The sequence below is a fragment of the Aquila chrysaetos genome, chromosome 10 (genome assembly GCF_900496995.4).
Source record: "Aquila chrysaetos chrysaetos chromosome 10, bAquChr1.4, whole genome shotgun sequence".
Classification (NCBI taxonomy): Eukaryota; Metazoa; Chordata; class Aves; order Accipitriformes; family Accipitridae; genus Aquila; species Aquila chrysaetos.
The window spans coordinates 20,709,080-20,729,792 of record NC_044013.1 but is presented as its reverse complement, the minus strand read 5'-3'; the positions used below and the strand labels follow the sequence as shown (position 1 = coordinate 20,729,792).

General features: G+C 44.3%; 1 protein-coding gene across 4 annotated transcripts; it reads right to left on the bottom strand.

Moving 5' to 3' along the window:
- Positions 1–341: 341 nt before the first annotated feature.
- Positions 342–19,994, bottom strand: AP1S3 (adaptor related protein complex 1 subunit sigma 3). Of its 4 annotated transcripts, none has more exons than XM_030027496.2 (5): positions 19,089–19,289; positions 4,258–4,436; positions 2,919–3,027; positions 1,812–1,949; positions 342–823 (listed from the first exon to the last, which is right to left on the bottom strand). In XM_030027496.2, exons 1-5 carry the CDS (start codon positions 19,149–19,151, stop codon positions 788–790), a joined length of 525 nt encoding a protein of 174 aa, XP_029883356.1. In that variant the 5' UTR covers positions 19,152–19,289; the 3' UTR covers positions 342–787. The 4 variants fall into 4 exon arrangements, with proteins under 4 accessions (XP_029883356.1, XP_029883355.1, XP_040982485.1 ...); XM_030027495.2 differs by lacking the exon at positions 19,089–19,289 and adding an exon at positions 18,321–18,455; XM_041126551.1 differs by lacking the exon at positions 19,089–19,289 and adding an exon at positions 6,988–12,729.
- Positions 19,995–20,713: the final 719 nt, after the last annotated feature.

The following is a 20,713-nucleotide window of genomic DNA, read 5'->3' as shown; positions in this document are numbered from 1 at the left end:
TGCATGCTTCCAAAGATTGTAGTCTTTGTCCAGGTCCAGGGGATCTAGGAAGGGGATAGGAAAATGAGGCGAAAGACAGAAACAGGCCATCCACATGCAGCAGCAAAAAGGATTCATTAAACCTGGGAGAAGCCTACCTCGAGTCAGAACACTCTTCCAGATTAAATGGAGGTGAGGAGTGTGCTCTAGCAGCAGTTGGAGCAGTCTTATTAGCAGACTAGAGCAGAAAATAGAAGGAAGATAGTGAAAGAAAGGGGTTGGTCCAAAGAGGAGAGTATTTCTTCTTATACTAGATGGGTTAATCTTCTTAAACAAGCTTGTGAAATCAGGGCCCACAACAATTTGGCTTTTAGAAAAACATTATTATTAGAGCAGAATAATAGTTACATTCAAAATAATGGACATTTGTACAAAAGTAGAGTCATACGGTCAGCAGTGGACCAAAATTAGTAAAAATACATCTACAAAGTACTGTCAGAGTAACATTTTATGATGACAAAACCCGTAGCTAAAAGATACGGTACAAAACAAGTGTTTAGTCCAGCAAGGAGAAGAGAAACTAGATCAAGGGTAATAACAACTCTGAGAAATTCATATGCAGAGTAATGCAAGTACAGAATTGTTAAACCCTGGGCTACATTAGCTGACCTTCATCTTCACCATTATACAAACAAATCCCTTTAGTTACTGGTTTTTGGTACTTCTCTGAGGATCTGGCACGTGGGGAAGCAATTTCAGGAAGTGCATTTTACAGGTGCTTACAGCAGTTCTCCAGGTAGTTTTAACATTAAAATGCAGGCTTGTTCATGTACTCTTCCACTGTCTGGGGAAAAAAAGAAAAAAAAAAAAAAAAAAAAAGAAACAACTGATGCATTATGGAGTGGTACAGTAACATTCAAACAAACCCCCTTGTCCTCTTTGAAGACAGTTGTAGTTTTGCATGGAATAAGATCAGATTAATTAAAATCTAGAAGTAATTCTGCTTTAAAAACCTTTAACAGCATTTTAGAATCTGATTTTCAAATCACAACATACCATGGTTGTGGCTAAACTCATCATGTCTAGCTGGCCTTGGTATATAGCTGGCTTAGTTTCAAGTGCAAATGCCAGATCCCTGTGAAGAACTGTTTGACTTGCATAGTATGTCCCTCGCTAGCTCTACCAGCGTGCTGTTTCCTTCAGTATTACAATGCACCCTTTGCTACCTAGGAAAATATGAAGTAAATCCATCACATTCAACTGCTTTTGACATTCCCAGCTCAACAGTACAAGTTAGGGAAGAGAATTCCTGCACGGTTCTGAATAAAGGTTAGATATATGTGCCCTGTAGAAAAACTACACAGGTGTTTATGAATGAAAGTGGAGTTTGCCAGCACATATTCTTTCCAATTTTAAATGTTAATAGTAGGTCATCTGTTTCCAATGGATTAGTGAAACAGAATAGATTTTTCTGTATTTATATATACATATGTATACATAAAATATAATCTTAGATTATGTTCTTATATCATATAAATATCTTAAGATATGCCTTAAACTATTTCTTAATATAATATCTGAGAAACTCTAGCAGTTAAACCACAAGAGAGCAACAGCAGTATATGAAGAGCCTCCAGATGATTCTGCAAGGGGGTTGAATTGAAAGCTTACGTAACTGCTACCTTAACTGCACTGTTGTACCTACTGAAACTGAATGTAAGACACATTTGGATAATTAAGTACCAGAAGTGCTTAGCTGTATTTTAAGCTCCTGTCAAACAAGGAAGATGTAGGAAGATGAAGTGTTTGCCTTTTGTCTTCCTCTGCCTTACCTCCTGCAACATGTCAGAGTCTTCTATGGCTTTCACTGCAGACCTCTTTGAAGTTTCTTGTACTTCTCCACCAATTATAAACTCATCAAGAATAAAATAAGCTTTTTCAAAATTAAAGATAATATCCAGCTCGCACACCTGCCAGAATAAAAGGACACCTCACATTTAAATCACTTTTACAGCATGATAAGCACTACTGGGCCAAAAGTTGTTAAGATGATCAAATGTATTCAACATACGCACTCTCGTGGCAGGTAGCGGGATGAAGAAAGATACTTTATATTATGTAATATTGCAGCTTCTGCACATATTCTCTTCACATATATAGCCTAGGCTTACAGCAAAGATATTCCACTTATTATACTTTATATAATACACTACATTCATACTGCTTTTCAGAGAACAAAGCTGACTTCCTAGCCTACTAACCTTGTAATAGGTCTTATATAGCACTTGTAATATGGGTTACATACGTTCATGCACAGTTTCACAGAGCAAGAGAAATTCCCTGTCCTAGTGACCTTACAGCCACCAACCGCTTTTTTGTTTTGAGGCAGTACCAACATGAGTCATGGCACCATGATTTAAATAAGAGATAAATTAAGGTAGTGGGAACAACTTCAAAAATATTCATAGAAAAGATGGGTCTCTTGTAGTCTTTAAAGACTTACTGAAAGACTTATTTAGACCTTCTTCAGGTCTTTTCTTTAAAAAAACACCCACTTTATCGCTTTCCTCTTTATATGTCCTTAATTGTTACACATTATTATGAAACAAACAAAACCAGTATATCTGAAGATGTCAGGACAGAGAATTAAAGTACAGTCACCCAGCATTTTTTTAAGTAGTTTTCCTCAAGCTTTCTCCTCAAATTCTATGCCAAGACAGATATACAATGCATCAAGATTAATTTTGGGGGGGAGAAAGGATAGAAAAACAATCTTATGATAGTTTCAGCACTATTTTATAAAATATTCTAATAATGAATTTCACTCTGGATTGAGAAAGTCTACAGGGCAAGTAGTGCCTATGGAAACACGAAGCAAAACAGTTTATCTGTTTATCAGACAGCCAGGAATGCGGTTCATGGGAGAAAGTGAAACCTACATTTCCGAAGTATCTGTCCAGAAGCTCTACATATCGATGAACGACCTCTAGCGTCAGGAGCTCGTTATCCTGGTCTTCTATTGCACAACAAAAATACAAACTGGCATACCTAGGCAAACAAAGGCAAAAATGTGAGAGTAAACAGTGGGATTCTCAGTGCTCTGCTCATCTTTTAGAAGTTATGCAAATGACAGTTAATGTCTATTTGGTCTCTAAAATAATATTCTTTCATTCTTATAGTGACCCAGAGAACACTTGAAAAGATCAGATAATTTAAACAACTTATTAATTTAGTTAGAAGAACAAACTCCACCCTTGACAAAATGGGATACCTCCAACACTGCTCTTAAAAGAAACAGTAAATCAGTAATACTTTAAGGTCTCCCTCACCTGCTGCAATAGCACTACAGTAAGTGGGGTCAATTAAACTGTAGGATGAGTTACTGCTCTTTATTAAAAAAAAAAAAAAAAAGGCAAAAATAAAGGTGGAAAGAGGCTCATCTCAGCAAGCCTGCTGGCTATCAAATGACTGACAGTGTTTTACATAGGGCCAGAAAGCATGAAGCTGCTTAGACTGAACAATCTTCATCACTAACTTGCAGCAAAACTTTATGTTTAAATCAACCCAAGATGGGAGTAACAATCTGCATGAAACTCCTTGGTGCTGTGGCTGGAGGCCCAGCTTGCCACAGCATCTGGTCAGATGTTTACATCCATCACTTCACAGCATGGAACTCAATTTTTGCTAAATGGGAGGTGCTGCTTAATTTGTACAGTGTGCTATACCTTAAGGCTACTTCTGTTTGCTACAACTTTACAAGAATTAACAGGCAGTTAATGCTAAGCATGGTGTAACTGGGGACCAGGGGTTTGTTTGGAAAAGGAAATGGGAAGTAACACTTTCCAGAGCAACAAATATTTCAAAGACGAAATTTGACAAAACATTGAGAGTGCCTCAGAACAGCTCCTGCAACCTCCCAGAGAGCCTGATAAAGCTCAGCACGTGTCTCAGCAGGCTACCTTGGGGAATTAGAGGAAGCAGTGAAGCCTAAAGCCTTCTAACAGAATTTCCACCACTAATACTTATTAGGTTACTCCCATTTTTCTCATCTGACAGATTGTACAAGTATTTTTCACCCCACAATTTACCCTGCTGATTTATCCAGGGACACGGTGCTGTTATACACAGTTAGACTGCCAATGGCAGGCTCCTACTAGCTTAGTTTAGCACTTAGGGTTTTGTTTGCTGTTTTTCTTAAAGTGAGCCTTTATTTTTCCTCTTCTAGCACGTGTTATTTATATGAATAGTAATTATATGTTCTCATAAAATTACTCACACCTTTTGTAAACAAGCTTGAGATCTTTCCAGTCAACAAAACTACTTGTTTTTTGATTGCGAGACAAAATAATCTGAACAATTTCTCGAACGATCTTTTTCTTCTCTTTATCAGGTAGCGTCGTATACCATTTCTGAAGCCTTAATTTCCCCTGCCGACTGAAGAGCAGTATAAAGTGTATCTAGAGTAAACAAAGCAACATAGTTAACGCCAGGGCCACAGCCAGAGAAGACCATTCCTCCGCCTAATGCTGGAAAACTGTGAGATCTTAGCGAAGGCACCTCCAGCCCTGATGTGAAGTTTGGACGTGGCATCAGTGAGGTCTGGGGGAGGTTGAGCGTGGGAGCAGAAATCCCTCCCCTCTCCTGTTTCTTCCCCCGGCAGCTCTCCCCTCCCTGTGGGACCTCTCCCCTCGGCATCCCCTTTGCATCCTCTCCCACTCGTCCTCCCTTACCTTGTGCAGACAGCAGCTTTGCTTCCTATTCCGCCACTTCCCTGGGGAACAGGAGGAGCATCACCACTTTGCAGTGGTGAGAAGAGGGTCCCAGCCCCTCCTCCAGCAAGATTAGACATCTTAGTGAAAGGAATACAGACTTGTATACAACAGGGCTAGGGAGATCAAGGATGCAGTGTGGCACAAGACTAGAAATATGAATACCTAGATAGTAAACAAAATCACCAACAATTCTGGTATTGTGCTATTTCAGGTCATAAACAAAGCGGCATGTTCCTAGAAGAGGCTGTAACGAGCAGAAGAAACCAACTACTTTGGAAAGGGAGCTTGACTAGTTTTACTACAGAAATCACCAGATTATGAAAGATGACCATGATGACAAAGGACAAACCTCAGTGACCAAGGATATTATGGTAAATAAAGCATGATACATACACTGTTCCAAATTTCAGTTTTAAAGCCAGCCATAATTTTACATGGTTTTACCCATGATTTTTTCATGCTTAGCATTGGCAGTATTATTGAAATACAGAAGTGCTAGCTTTTAAATGCCAGTGAGACCTTGGGAGAAAAGTATCAATTCACATTTATACAAATACCTTTATTAGCAGATTAAAATAACTGACCATACTAAGTCTTTAAGAAGTACAGTAAGTCATCACCCACAGCATAGACATGGCTTTAAGAATGCAGGAAATTATCTGAGGATGACATGATGTCCTCTGCTAAATGAAGAAAAAAAAAAAAACTGAACAAACTAGCAGTGATAAAAGATGCTTCCAATGGCTGAAGACACTGTGAACTGCCCTGTTCTTGACAGGTATCCCCATTGCTTTTCTTACCAGTACCAATGCTTGAAGGCCAGGGACTTGCAGGAAGGATGTTTAACCGCAGTCACAGCGACGTGCACGATGATGGGCACACTGCCACTTGCCCATGCAGAGACAAGGCTTCGCCTGATGCTGGGAGGACCAGGGAGAAGCACAGGAGCCTCATTTTCCTCAGTTGCTCCCAATCCTTGCAAACTCCGAACAGAAGAGCTGGCAGGTCCCTTGCCACATCCCCATTCCCATTAGTTTAGCCTTACGCTTCCCTACAGCTTCTCAGTCTACAACCTAATACCTTCCCCCTCTTGTTTTCTATTCCAGCTTATTGCTGTACCTATACTTCCCCATCACTCCATCTCCCCAGTGAGGATTAAAGTTAATGTTCACAATTACTATCAAGATTACAATGCAGATTTCTGTAAAGATAAAATCATTCTATGCTCTGGTGAAGTCCAAGAGAGAAGTACACCAGAGAAGTTTCTATGTAAAAGGCAGAAAAAAAAAAAAAAAGCTACTGGGTTTTAAACAAAGCATTCATTCATAATTCAGAACCATTCTCTAGCTATTAAGTCACATAGTTGTTGAGTAGTCCGGAGATAAGAGTTCTGACTATATTGAGAAAGACTTCAAATGTGGGATCATTTTAGGGAAAGGTGGACTGTTTTATTCATATGTGCCAATGGCAGGATCTACTGCTGGAAATATGGCTCTTGCCATCATTAGTCTAATGTGCTTGATAAAATTACAAGGATTTTGTAGCTGCCTTGTGTTGAGTCCTGTAATACTCTCCAGATGAGCCTGCTAAATAAAAACAATTATGCTGCTGGCAGTACACATGGCCTGATTACAGTGAAGATCAAAGTACCATGTTCTTGTCTTTGTTCGTATTACCAACTGGGTTTTGACATGGTAATATTCCAGCTGTCAGGGTTACCCCTTCCCAGTAGATGAAGGGACAGTACTTACTGTCCATACACTTGTCTACTGGGATGAGCTGGATGAATGAAAGACTATTTTGCACAGCACATTAACTCCAAAGCCTTTGTAAAGATGAGTGCATTTTGAAAAACAGAGTGTAAGTTCTGCAGATAAGAGCAGCAGGTCAGCGGGTGTCCATTCAAAAGCAATCAGGCACAGGTAGCAGCTATTTGATAAACAAATTTCTAAAAACACGGTGAATCAGACAGGAGAGGATGATCAGATTCGGCTGAAAATGCAGGGAATTAGTCAATGAATCCCTATCAAAAGCTGACAGCATGTTCAGCATAACAAGATCGTGCTGTTTGAGACATCCTTGGGAAGAAATATATTTGCCTGCAGTGCTTCAATAGGGGAAGATAATGAAAGCATATTCTGGTTTAAGTTCAGCTGTTGGACCCAACAGACCTTAAATCTGAGTGCCTGCAAGTAACACGTACATCTCCAGGAGATATATGTATATGACCTTATGCCTCTAAAAGTTTAAATACCACAAGCCAGGGAATTACTGTGAATATTACCACCATTTTCTGACCAGTTTACTTCAGGATGTTACATTTCACCCACAGGAAAGTGAGCTGCTCTCCATTTAAAATTGCTTTGAAAACTCCACTGTTTCTTATAAAGATGCAATTGATGTTTCACCACCGCTTTCATGAGCAGAGGCAACAATCTTTGCAATCAGAAAATACCCATTAACGCTCTTAAACACATCAAGATTCATACACAACCTTCAAAAATTCTATCTTTTGGGTCTCCCATCCCACACTGTTTCATATGCAGAATATAACTGCATACCTTATAAGGCAATTTTACTATTATAGAAGTATATACAGCTAGAAAATAGATAAGAGCCTCTGCTGTAGTCCATTTCTAATTTTACAGCCTGTGGCAAAATAGCGTACCCTTAAGCCTAGGTACATATTCCTGGGCAGCTGAGAGCTCCTGTAACAAAACAACATATTAGAAAGTTGCAGATACTTAGAAAATATTGGGGGGGTTCTCCTCTTTTGACTCTTCTTCCTTTTTCTAATTTCTAAAATCCATTCAATCTGGGCAAGTCTTTAGGAGGTAAATAATATTACATTCTCAAGAGGTTAAAAATGGCTTAATTCCTGTAAGCATAAGTATCCAATTGCTATAGGTGTTGTTTCGTTCAGTTCAGCTTTGCTCTGCCCAGCCACACTGACACGATACAACACATTCCTCACTCTCATACCTCTGTTCATTACAGCTCACTGGGAAGATTTTGATGCATCAATAAACCTGGAAATGTTGACGTACTGAACAAACACAAATCTAACGGCTCATCTGTTCCTTGCTCCTTGACTGTGAAAACATATTTGCTTTCCTATAGCGCTAATGATAAGATGGATGTTGATTAAGGAATTTTTGGTTGGTTTTCAGCAGCCAAACTACAAATAGAGGTAGATTATCCTGCAATGTTTTACTCAGCTTTAAAAGTGCTAATTCCAGAGGAAAACAAAGGCAAATTACTTGCTTCAAGCAAAATACCTTTAAAGCAGGGTGCTTGGTTTCCTTTCTGACTGTTCTAGAGTGTGCTGGCTGTGACTAACCATCACCAGACCCAGGGGCGACACCAGAGAGAATTTTTAGGTCCAAGCCTGAGTGGGTCGGGATGAGGCATGCAGTTCCTATGGGAGCATCGGCTGCCTTCACATGCGGAGTCTGTAGGAGACAAGCTTTGGTCTGGGAGCTGAGTGTAATTTTATTAGCCTGTTTTACTGAATCAGACCCAACCACCTACAGCACTGTGCAAAATGATCTCCATAAACATCAGTAAGCAGCCTAAATGACTGCATTTTATATTTGTAGGCCATTATTTTCTAGTTGGAAAAACGTGGGTTTGGTTTTTCTTTTTTAAATCAAGCATTTAAACCAGATTTCTAAGCCTGAACTCTATCCCCTTCTCATGCATCTCTGAATCAATTGCAGCTGTAAGTTACATAACAGGTTGGAAAGTTAGGGGGCCTTCTCTTTTATGGAGATCTACAAAACTGTACCAGGATAACAAACAACACCCTTAGTTTCAGGGCTACAAAAAATCAAATGGTAGACTTTGACACGAAATAATTTAACAGGAAATAGAACAGACATTGAAAATGCAAAACACAGAAGGTTTACATGTACACAAACAGTAAACGTAAGAAAAATATGTAAAACTAACACACACTGTGATTTTTTTCCACCTTCCTTGGGAGACCTTTCCCTCCTTTTGCTAATGGGCTGTCATGATCTGACAAGCAGCTCACCCAAGCTTGTCTCCTGGACTGTTCCCTGGAGGTCCCCTTTGGTGCAGCTTTCTCCAGTATGTGGCCATTTGACACTCCAGACTGATGAAACGCTTTACAGTTGGCTCACTGGTTTCAAACTCACATCACTTGTTGCTTTTACAGAGGTTTTAAAACTTAACCTAATCTGTACTGCAATGTTTAGTACAACTGTCTAAAGGACTCCAGACTATATTCTATTAGACACAGAACAAACCACCTGTAGGGATATCAAAAGATGACTACATGGGAAGACAAAGCGGCTTTCCGGACTCCCAGGGTCATTTCTGCAGTTTACTGTCCAATGACATAAACATGTAAAAGATGTCACATTTCTTCCGGTGAGGTGAACTCCAGGGGTCAATGCAGCAAGGCTTTAATTCTCCCCACCACTGAGAAAGAACGTGCACTAGAAAAGCTTCTCCTCCTCCCGTAATTCAACTTGCATAACATTTGCTGACTGGTTTCAAACCTGTTTTCTGGCATCTGGCTGCTCCAGGTCCCTTGATGGGAGAGGAGGACAGGGAAATGGGAGGACTCCAAGGAGCCTAAGGGAATGGAAGGCAGAATAGCAGTTGGTGGCTGGAAGACTGCAAAAAGCAAGCATCCTTCTCTTTGCTGGGTGCTTGGTTGGGGCAAGGATTTCCTTGGCGAGGCAGCTCTGCCAGTCCAGCAGCACTGGGTTTGCACTCTGCTTCAGCTATAACCTTTCCGAATTCAGTTAAGAGCCCTCCCAAATCAAAGTCACCTTTGTAAAACAGAAAGATTCCTGAAATTCACAAGTTAACTAAAATTTGCAAATCAGGAATTACTATCCTAAACCAGACAGCTTGACAGAACTCGGAAACTCTAAGTTTTCCTTAAAAACTTTCCGTTTGAGCCTGCTGCTGCCAGTAGGGCAACAGGCAATATATGACATGCTAATAAAGAAAAACTCATAGACCACGTAAAAAGGGAAGTGGGATGAAAAAAGCCACACCTTCAGCTGCTGACATGACAACAGCTGCTGACAGAAGCCTGCGGAAAACCAGACTGACTGGCTGTACCTGCCAGAGCGGAAGCGACTTTTTATCATAAAGTCCTCTTTGAACTTATTCTGACTCCCTTGAAGTCTGCTTGATCTTCTGCCACTGTTTTAGTGTAGTTGAGTTCATATTCTGCTTATCTTTCACTAGTTGTCATTCTTTCCTCCGATATGAAAGAATGTATTTCCCAACATAGGCAGCTGTCCAGAATTTTTTTTATTAGTATTTATTTTTACATCACGCCTGAAAATGAACAAAACCTACTTTCCTTACATTGTTTCTTTTAAAAAGTATGAACATCCAAATTATGCCAGCCATTAGCTCATTTTTTTTTCCTCCCAAACATTTGAAGAATAAAAAATTGCTTTTAGTTTTTGCTTTGTTTAGTGTTATTTTTGGAGGGAGGGAAGAAAATACTGAAATTTTTCCAGAAAAAAAGAATAGCTATACTGTGAACACACAGATGGTTTGGAATGCCAGGCATTTAGGTTGAAATGAGAAAGAAGTACTGAACAGACATCTATTGACCTAATGTATTAACAATCTAGCCACATCAGGAAGAGACAGAATAACAACACACTGAAGTACAGGTATTTTGGTATTCTACTGCTGTACAAAGTCCCCATCTGGCTACTGACCTTTAATACATACAGTCTGGGGTTTTAGGGACTTTTAAAGCAATTATGTAAAATCCAAACCAGGCTACTTTATTAAAAATATTAATACCCTTACATGTTTACTCTGTTACTAAAACTTTCATTCACAGCAGCACAGAAGCCGACAGATACACTTGTTAAATTCTGTAGAATCTCAGCTTTAAAATTTAAAACACATATTTAGTCTGTATGATGTAAGCAAATAAGAAAAAAGAAAATAAGTGAAAAAAGAGCAACCCCAAAATACCAAAGCAGTGTGTTGCTGCCTAACTGGCACAGAATTCTTTCTCGCTTAATCTCCATTAGAAACATTTCTGAACAATTTCCCCTAAACAATACATCCAAAGTCCATGCAATAAAAGCTGTGCCAGATGATTACTGGCACATGTGACTATAGTTACATATTGATCTTATGCTTTTCACGATGCAGAAGTCACCCTTATCTTATTACTGAAGATTTTAAATTGACCAGCATACTAGCATTTAAAGGATATTTACACCATATACTATTGATCCAGCCAACCACCTTCTTGATAGCCTCCCTTGAGTTAAATAAAACTGTAATCAAAACAGTATAGCTGAGCTCAAGTTCTGAACCAAAAACATCCTGAAGCTCCTCACTTCTGATCCCTACAAAAGGATCAGAAAACAAAGCTCAAGGAAGCCATAAGTGCCCCACAAGCTCCCTCCGGCTCTGCTCCTGCTTATAGCTGCCTCTAGCAGGTCTAGTCCTCCCGACCTTGGCTCATTTCTCATAAACTGGTAACATTCCTTCAACAACGCCCTCCCTACAGTACAGGCATGCTTGTGCCTCCTCCTCCTCACAGGCTGCTGGGCGTCCCACGAACAGCAAAGCCAGGTTTCGGGCACCTCTCCGGAGAGGAGAGATAGCACAGCTTTCCAAGATAGCTCCTAAGATGTCGATGCAAGCAATGACATCCAGTTTTTACAGAGGATAATTATTCTCAGTTTTCTTAAATCAGTGCTTTTTTATTCCTGCAAGTGGAATTACTCGTTTCTAGGCAATAAGCAAGGACAGATCCAGGCAGGGAGTTTGCATAAAACCTGTCTCAAACTCTGCAATTTGACGTCAGGCCAGTGACCGCACTACAGCCGTGTGAACCAGAGAGACAGCACTCACACCTTCAGCCTCGGCTCCAGGGACAGACAGTTGCAGGGATGCTAGCTGACTGACCCTACAGAAAGCAGCACAATTTGAAGACATTCAGAACAATTATTGACTAGGTAATCACTTCCCTTCTGCCTCCTGGGCTGGGCTCTCAGAGGCGTTATTTGTTTATACATTTTTGGGAGGCAGTGGGAAATCTTCATTAGGCTACTCTAAGGAGGTGGAGACCAGGGGAGAGGCTGAACAAGCTGCAGAGAGCTACCCCTAATTCACTATAACCCCAGTGTACTTTACAGGCACAATAAGCCATTTTCCCAGTCTGTTCCTTGAACACCTGGTGAAGAAACAGAGCTAAAATCTAGCCCAAAGGACTCTGGCAAAAGGTGCAGCCTCTTTTATTCTCATTTCCAGTTTGTCTTATCAGTTATTTGCAAAGCCCTGCTACGTGAAGGCTCTGCAGTGCCCTTCCATTGCCTCTGACCTTTCGAGGAGCAAAGTTAAAATGCTTTGCTCTGGGACAGGGTGGGCACACCAGAAGGTGATGAGTTTCCCCAGCTCCTCAGCCAGCTGACAGATAGTGCTTCAGCCCGGGGACACCTGTGCCTGCTGGAGCAGGAACACTGCAGGTCTGCAGCAGCCTCACACCCACTCCTCCAGCTTCCAACAGACGCTCACAGAAAACCTGAGCTCTGGAAGGACCAAAGATACACCTGATCACATTTGTGAATGACTCTGAAAGAGCACAGGAGTAATTTTTTGGCAACATTGCAGCACTTCATTTAGGCATTTTCAATAGAGACATTCTCAATTTTCCCTTTTAAAATGGCATTTTTTCATTAAGGTAAAAAAACGACATGGATTTAATAACCTAAACATAAAAAAAGCAACCATTGTTTACGGAAGGAAGGGCCAGAGCACAGGATCTCACGACATGTTTTATGCTGGCCCAAAATTTAGCCAGTGGAATGAAAAAGTGGACCAAAAATTAATTCTGCTATTCATCTGTGTCTTGTCATGAGACTCGGAGGAAAGGAAATGCCTGAGGTACTGCCCCTTCCCCATCCCCATCTCCTGACCCCAGCTGCTGCTGAGTTGTGAGTTTCATGTCTCCACTCCCACGAGCTCAGAGCAGGCAGGCAGACGCTCACCCAACACTTCACTTGTTCTCCTTCCAGCAGGCAGCCTTGCAAGACAAAGGCACAACATGGTGAATTTCTGCATTTTCTTCAAACAAAAACGATGCCATTTCTCATTCCCTTGCGGTTTGTGTCTACCACTCGCCTCAGGGGACTAAGCAGAGGGTGATGACCATACAGGAGTTCCTGTGCTGGTTAACGAGAGCCATCGATAACTGCTAGTGTCTGAGCAAAACTACCTTCAAGCTCCTATGGCAAGCAGCAAGGCAACAACAGGAATTTACTGGCTGGTGAAGAGGGATTTTAATGCCCTGTCTTCTCTTCTCAGGCCTGAACAGAGGACTGCAGATGGACATCCTACACAAATTCAGCAAGTTAGAGAAGAAAAAAAAGACTGGTGCATAGAGTACCTGGGGTTACGTCTGTGATACTGAGAAACATAAATCCAGGACATACTAGTCCAGAAAGACGTCTGGCCAGAAAGGCACGTCAAGCTTGCCTTCAAACACACAAATGTAAATTTTATTTTCCCATCCTACCCCCGTGACTCTGCATGCTATATTCCTACTCACAAATGAAATACCATTTGTGCATGACTGGATCTTGCACCTCTATAAACTGCACCATCTGCAAAAATGCAAAGGCCCAGGGGTGGCCACTCAAAAAAGCATACACCCAAAGCAGCCAAGTAAATGCAGATGACAGCCTGCAGGAATAGGACAGTAGGGAAATGAATGGGCAGGGATGGTAATTAGTAGCTGTGCATATGTGATACAGAAAGAATTCTTTTTACAGGAGCAGCACAGTTTTAACTTGGGCATCACTGGGAAGACTACAACAGGCACGGAAATGCCTGATGTACATGCCAAAGCATAAACCTTGTAAGTACTTCGGGGAGGAGCAGCTCTACCTGCCCTCCCTGCCCCATCAGTTTCCTCAGTACTTTCATCATTTTGACCCTTTGCTGCTCTTGCACATAACTGATGCCTTCAGAAGGCAGAAGGTCTATGGGATGGTTTATAAAGCATGGGATTTTGAAGTAGTTAGAGTAAAGGTACAGAAAAGCAGCAAACATTTACACGGTCCACATGCTTGGCAGCATTTTCTTGCCTCCTTATAGCCCCGGCTGCCCATTACCCCTCCTTCCAGCCCTCTTCAGGCATTTGCCTACCCCAGATGCCATGGCTTTCTCCAAAGCCCTCCAGGCACTCCACATCCTAGTAACTCCTGGCTCTGAGACATGCCTACAATTTCCTTATTTGTGAGTGAAAACATTAAAAAATTGACTTAAGCAAAGTATCAGCAGATACTATCATAACATTTCATTTGCTTTCCGGAAATGAGCTTATTACCCAGAGAGAGTAAAGTATGCATCGCAATTACTGCATAGCCAGCCAGTCCAGAGTGGTCTCTAGCATAACGGTGACAACCTGTAATGACAGCGAGTACTTGAGAGAGAATATCCACAACTGGAAGAGGACCACATCAATAGTCAGAGATTACAGACTTCCTGAGAAGGACCCTAAAAAATATTTTTCCTAGCAACTCCTACAAAATGGTATTCAAAGTCCAACTGAATGACAGGTAGTAACTGAATACCAGATTATGGATCACCCCCTGAGCAGTACTCTGATCTGAGCAGCTTCCAGAAGGGGAGAGCATAAGTAACAGGGCATGTGTAAAATCATTGTGGTAGTCCTGTCTCCAGGAATCACAGGTTTAAGCATTCAGGTCCAGAAACTGGATCCAGACAACCTACCTGTGGACCCATCCTCTATGAACTGCCTAACTACGAGGACAACCACAGCACCCTTGGCAGTGGATTAAAAACATTAATCTAGACTGTGTGAAAAAGTATTCTTTTTTGTTTTCTTTACATTTAGTGCATAAAAATTTCACAGGAGGTACCCTGACTCTTCTTGTAGCAACCATTCTTTATAGCGTTCATGATTTCATGTATTTCTATTACTTCCCCTGTAGTCATCTCTTTCTAAGCTGAAAAGTCTATCTACTCAGGATCTTCCAGAAAGGATGCCATTCCATTACCATTATCTACTCCCACACTAATAGTTCACAAGATAAATAAACAAAGAAATACCACATAGACTTCCTTTTTCTTTCTTTTTTTTTTTTTTTCCCATGTAGAATGCTGCCTCAAACAACAGGAATCATTTATTTGTAATTTCCTCTCCTTCCCTCATTTATTCTAATTTGCTGCCCTTCTTGTCTTTCAGAGGTAAATGCCTAGAGGCAAAGTTCATCATCTTTGCTAGGCCAATACACAGCTGTATCACAGAGTGGAAAAGAGCAGTTATTCTTCAAACTGTAGATAGTAAATTCTGTGCAGCATTGAAAACATCTTTGGCAGAGCTGTGTCTATTTTAACAATTAAAAGCACTGAGACCGTTGGTGAGTTCAATATGCAGAACAGCTGAGAGTTCATTTCCAAACACCAGGCAGGTGTCAGCAGCTGCAGTCACTTCAACTAATATTTCACCCAAACTTCTAGATCAGTGACTGGTATCAAATGTCTTGCTAAGTGGAAACAGTGCTTGCCCACTTCTTTTCTATTTAGGCCAAGTACATTTTTAGAGCTCCTGTGCCCAATGGGATTCTTTTGATCTTTCTCCAGGGTTTCAGATCACACCCACAAGTACTAATTTTTCTCACTGTTCTGATGAGCAGCACAGGGAGGAGTGAAGCAGGCCCTTTACTATGGAAGCACCAATTCTGCACTCAAAGCTACGCAAGCAGAGCCACGTACTGTCATGAAAGTAATACCAATAACACTGAGGTGGCAGTAGGATCAAGGTGTTGCAACACTTTCAGGCATGAAAGACTACAGCAACACGTGTCCTTGGGGAAACTAATCATTTTCTCCTCTCTGCTCTCTCCCTGCTCTTCAACTTTGTTGAGACAGCAATCCTTCAGGACATGTTTCTCTGCTGCACCCATATATGTCAGGGAGCAGAATTTAGTCTCTTTTCTAAAAAGTCTTTTTTTTTTTTTTTTTTTATATACCACGAAGTAGCAGCCAGGCAGAAAAGCTGTCTGTCTTAGCACGATGTGAAGTTAGCTTTGCTAAACAGACTCTTTCCTGAAACTTCCCTGGAAAGCTGCAACAGAGCAAACAATTGAAACAACCCTCTTGCTAAGACACAGCACCATTTGCACAAGTACCTTCCATTCAGATCTCAAAACACAGAAAAAAGGTGGCAAGCACAACTATGTCATTCCAAACTGGAGGAACCGATCTACAGAGTTTAAATGACCTGTTGAAAGTTCTTCACTCATGAGCCTGAATAAGGCTTATTCTTGGTTTGTAACCCAGTAACCCTTACTTCTTGACACGTAACCCAGTGTAACAACCCCTTCACGGAGACTGGATGACAGACAGAGGAATTTTAAGTGAAAGCATACCCTGACAAAAGCAGCCTTTCATCAGCACTGGTTCTACAACAGGAGAATGGGGCAAAGCTGACAGCAGTAGTTAATGTAATAATGCCAGCAAGGGTTTGTACTATGACCTCAGAAAAGGAAAACAAAAAATTATTAATTGTAAGAACGCACACTCACCTTATAAAATTGTAACAATCAATACAGCAGTCTCCAAATTGTCAATAAGCAGCACTATGGTAAGCAGCACTCCCTTGGGACCATCGTGAGTGCTTTGAAAACTGGCATTTGTGAAGTGCGTGCATCAGGGAGAGTTCTGAGATCAACTTCCCTGAAATCAGCTCCCGTATTTACTGAGCTTCAAGGGCAAAATAGGAACTCCAGTTGTTTACATAAACTTTACCCGAGGGCAGTGGATATGTAGGGCTGTCTCGGGCTGTAATCGGTAAGGTTGTATCTATATAGGGACTTAAGGTGTGGAGACTGCATTGCCATCTGTAAATTCATTACTGTGCATATTCTATTTGCAAATGTAATGACAGGTACACCTTTCTAAATACACTAGACTTAACACATACTTAGCATTCTGGCTAAACCACTGAAAAGAAACAACATAGCTCTGCCTTTGAAGATAGAGACAAACAACAAAACTTGGCCTCCGATGAAGGAGTTGAGAGACTTCTGTTCAGGTGCACTGCCAGTTACTGGTATTACAGACGCACATAATAGGCAAACTGTGCAAGACAGCACCTCGGGGCATGCTTGCAGAACCCGCCCCAAGTCTGAATTATCAAGCAGCTAGAAGGTTTCTCAATTAAGAGGCATCCCTGACCATCTCGCTGCTCGAAAGCCCGAAGTCCTCCTTGGGGAAAAGCTAGCCATTATTCAGATGATACTGGTCATCACACTTAACAGAAGAGAATAACCATGGCAACTTTTCTGATCCCAGCAAACCACCACCAAGCACAGCACTGGAGAGCCAAAGGGCCTCCCTCCCGGGATGCTGCCTGTCAGCCCTTTAAGCTGAAGGGCTGCTGCCCCCTTCCTTGCTAAAACAAGCGGCCGCTGCCGCCTCTACCCAGCCGCGGAGCCGGGTTGCGCACGTAGACTGCTTGCCAACAGACAACACACGCGGAACAGAACCAGACCCACGCGCGCTCTCACAGACGCACTGCTCGATGGCAAGGCAGAGCCAAGTTCCGACCACCCCCGTGAGACCAGGCAGTTGAGCAGAGGCACCCGAGCTGGAGGCAAGGCTGCCGCCCAAGCTCTCCGCTCACCCGGCACCAGGGAATACACATGAGGAAAAGCTCTTCCCAATGCTCCCACCACCAGAAAACCCACTGCCCAACACCGCTCTGCTTTGACGCCAGAGCCAGCCAAAAGACACAGATCCATATGAAACCACATTCGATCCTCCTCCAAGCGCTGGAGCAGACCTGAACCTCAGCTCCTCAAGTTACAGGAAGACTTTATAAAACCTCTCTCTGTCACAGCCTTGTTTTCCTGGTTGGCTACGAAAGGCTGTCAGCGTGACCCGAGCTTACCCCGAGGGTGAGAAGACAGAAAGGAAAAGAATATAGCTTTCGTTTCCTCAAAACAGGTGCAAACCTTGTTCAAACCCGCTTGGAAATAGCATTTCTGCTTTGCGGAGCAGCCAGCACAGCCCTAGCAGACAGGCTGGCACGCACTTTCTAAAGAACACGTTTTACCTCTAAAGCCAACTCAGATTATTCCAGCAGAATGACTTTCCAAAAAAATCCAAGTTTCGTTCTTCCAAGCACAAACGAGCCGCTGCCGCACCGTTTCGGGACCACCCCCAAACCCCCGGCACGCCAGGACAGGGGTATTCGGCTGGCAGAGCGGTTCCACGTTTGAGCCCACCTCCGCGGGGACTTTGCTTTTTCGGGCAGCGCGCAAACATCTCTGTTTGCTTTAGGCTCTTGGGGCAGCAGCGTCCGGGCCGGCCCCGCGCAGGGTCTCCCCCCGGCCCAGCCCCGGCTGTCCGCCCCGGGCGGAGGAACCCGGTCCCCGCGGCTCTAAGGCGAAGCGCAGAGAACGCGCCCGTCGAGGGGGGCTCCGCCGCCGGCCCGGCCGCGGCACCGGGGAGGGGGGGAAGGCGGTTGCGGCGGGGCAGGGGGCGGCTGCTCCCGCCCGGCCCCGGCCCACTTACCATGGTGTGGCGGCGGCGGCAGGCTGGGAGCCGGCCCGGCCCGGCCCGGCTGGCTGCCGGCCGCCTCCCTCCCGCCCTGCCTCCCTCCCCGCCCCGCGCCAGGTGAGGCCCCGGCCGCATCGCGCCTTCCCACAATGCCCCGAAAGGGAACTCCCCGGGCGCCTCCTCCCCGCCGCCGTCGGGCCGGGGCTCCCGGCGCGGGAGGCCGGGGGGTCCGCGGCGGCGAGCCGGCCCGAGATGCCGGCGTGGAGAACGAGAGAGGGGCCGTGGGAGGGAGCGGGCTGCCCGCGCTCTTCCCGCCGGCACGGCGGGCAGAAGGCGTCGCCGGGACCCTGCGGCGTCCGTCGGGCCTTCCCCGGCCCGGTGGCGAGAGGCCGCCGAGGGGCGACGGCGGCGGCCTGCCCCCGCTTCCCCCGCTGCGCTCCCGGGAGAAGGGAGGCAGGGCGTGGGCGAAAGGGCGGGTTTGGGACAGGGAGACAGGACAGCGGCAGCGTGGCCTCCCCGGGCACGGCTTCCCCGCGGACCGCTCGTCTCTGGGAAGCGAGGGTGCCGACGGCAGGCGGGGGCTGCAGGGACCCTGTCCGCACACGGGATGACTCCGGCTGTCACTCTGTCCCTGCGTTAACCGCTCAAAGGACGCCGTTCGTGCCCTCCACTGGCTCTAGCTACTGCCAAGCGTTCATAGCCTGAAGACACTCCGCTAGAGCTACAGGCGCGATTGCTCTGCAGCCCATCTCCATCCAAATGAAACTCGGATAGTTTAAATACCTTAAATGGCTGGGCTTTGCTAACCCGTGCTTTTTGACGGAGCTGGATGAGAGAGCAAGACATGAGCAGCTCTGCCGGTAGATCAGCAAATCCCTGTAACCTCTGGCAGGGATTTGCTGATAAGCAGCTGGTGCCAAAAGAATGTGCGACATCCACAGACTCAGCACGTGAATCAAAAGCCCTAAATCCAGGCCTCAGGCTTCTCAAGCTCTTACCAGGACTCTGATCCAGATGCAAACTACCACATGAGCATAAAATGAGAAGACTTAGGACATTTAAGTCCCACGTCTGTAGTCTAAAGGAGAGATGCTCCTTTAGAGCATGCACAGCATGCATCCAGCCCCGAGCGCGGTGTGTCTGGATTCAGGATATGGTTCCCATCTGCTCTAGGCAGAGCTGTGCCCTGCTCTCGTGTGCAGTGCTAGGTGCCTGTGAGTCATCAGTGAGAAAGGGAAATCCGAAGGAGCTCAGGGACTCCAGAGGACACTGCTGACACTGGTGGAACCCCTCTTCAGCCTCTGGTTTCAGCAAAGGGGGAGAGGTCCCTCGGTCAAAAGCAATCGTGCGTGCACGGCTGAGAGGGCAACTGGGCTGAAATCCACTCCCAGTTGGAAATGGTTGTTTGCAAGAGCAGAGAGCATATGTTGGGGTGTGCTCCTTATGCTTATTTAACAGTGTGGAGGTAATTTCCACATTTCCCTAAACATGCATGACCCTTCTCCTCTCTGCCCTCCATAAGCTTCGATTTGGTCTGTATAGACATGCCGTTCATACAGCCCTTCACTGCTGCTTGCTCAGTTCTGTACGTTCCAACGCCATCCCACCAAGCAGCATGACGCATGCTGCGCTGTGATGCTGCCAGCTGCCGAGCGCTCTGGTTTCACTTCTGGAGTGCACAACACAAGAAGTACGAGTCCCAGCTGCCTATTGCCTCTGGCCTTTGTCACTTCTGAGTACACATCCTGAGCCATAAAGCAGCACTATCTACAGACCGCAGGAACATGCCTGCCCTTTACTGCACAGCTGTGGTGCAGCACACACCGCGTCACGCTGCCAGACAGCACTGGCCTCGCTGGTTTTGCTGGGACACTCTCTTGCCTTCAGTGAGGCTGCCAAACACGTGGTTACTGCTATCAGCATCTGGTAAAGTAGACCAAAAGCTGCTGCTAGATTCTCTAAAAGATAGCTGGGATGAGTAAACAGGCCACACAAAGTGCCACAGTACCCATGCTGCCTTCCCCAGGAGGTAAACATCTGGCTTCTGCACAACCACAGTCATGCTCCTGTCCCTTGCAGCCCCCAGATCGACCTACTGTGGCCTATGCAGAACTACAGAGAGCTGGCTCTGCACTTAAACCCCTAACATTCCTCACTGGTGGCGAATGTGGAGTGTCCACAGATACCACTGTGGCATTGGGAAAGCCACGTCTCTCTGAACACTCAGAACTGAATTTGCCCAACATGCAAGAATGTGGACACCACAGTGCAGTTGTACTCCAGATGTGGGGTATCAACACTTTCATCTCCAAAATGAACTCAAGGAATGAATATTCCCCTCACCCCCCAACTCCTAACCAACCCCCCCCCCCCAAAGTTTCATGAAAACACCTCTGTTCTGCAGCCTA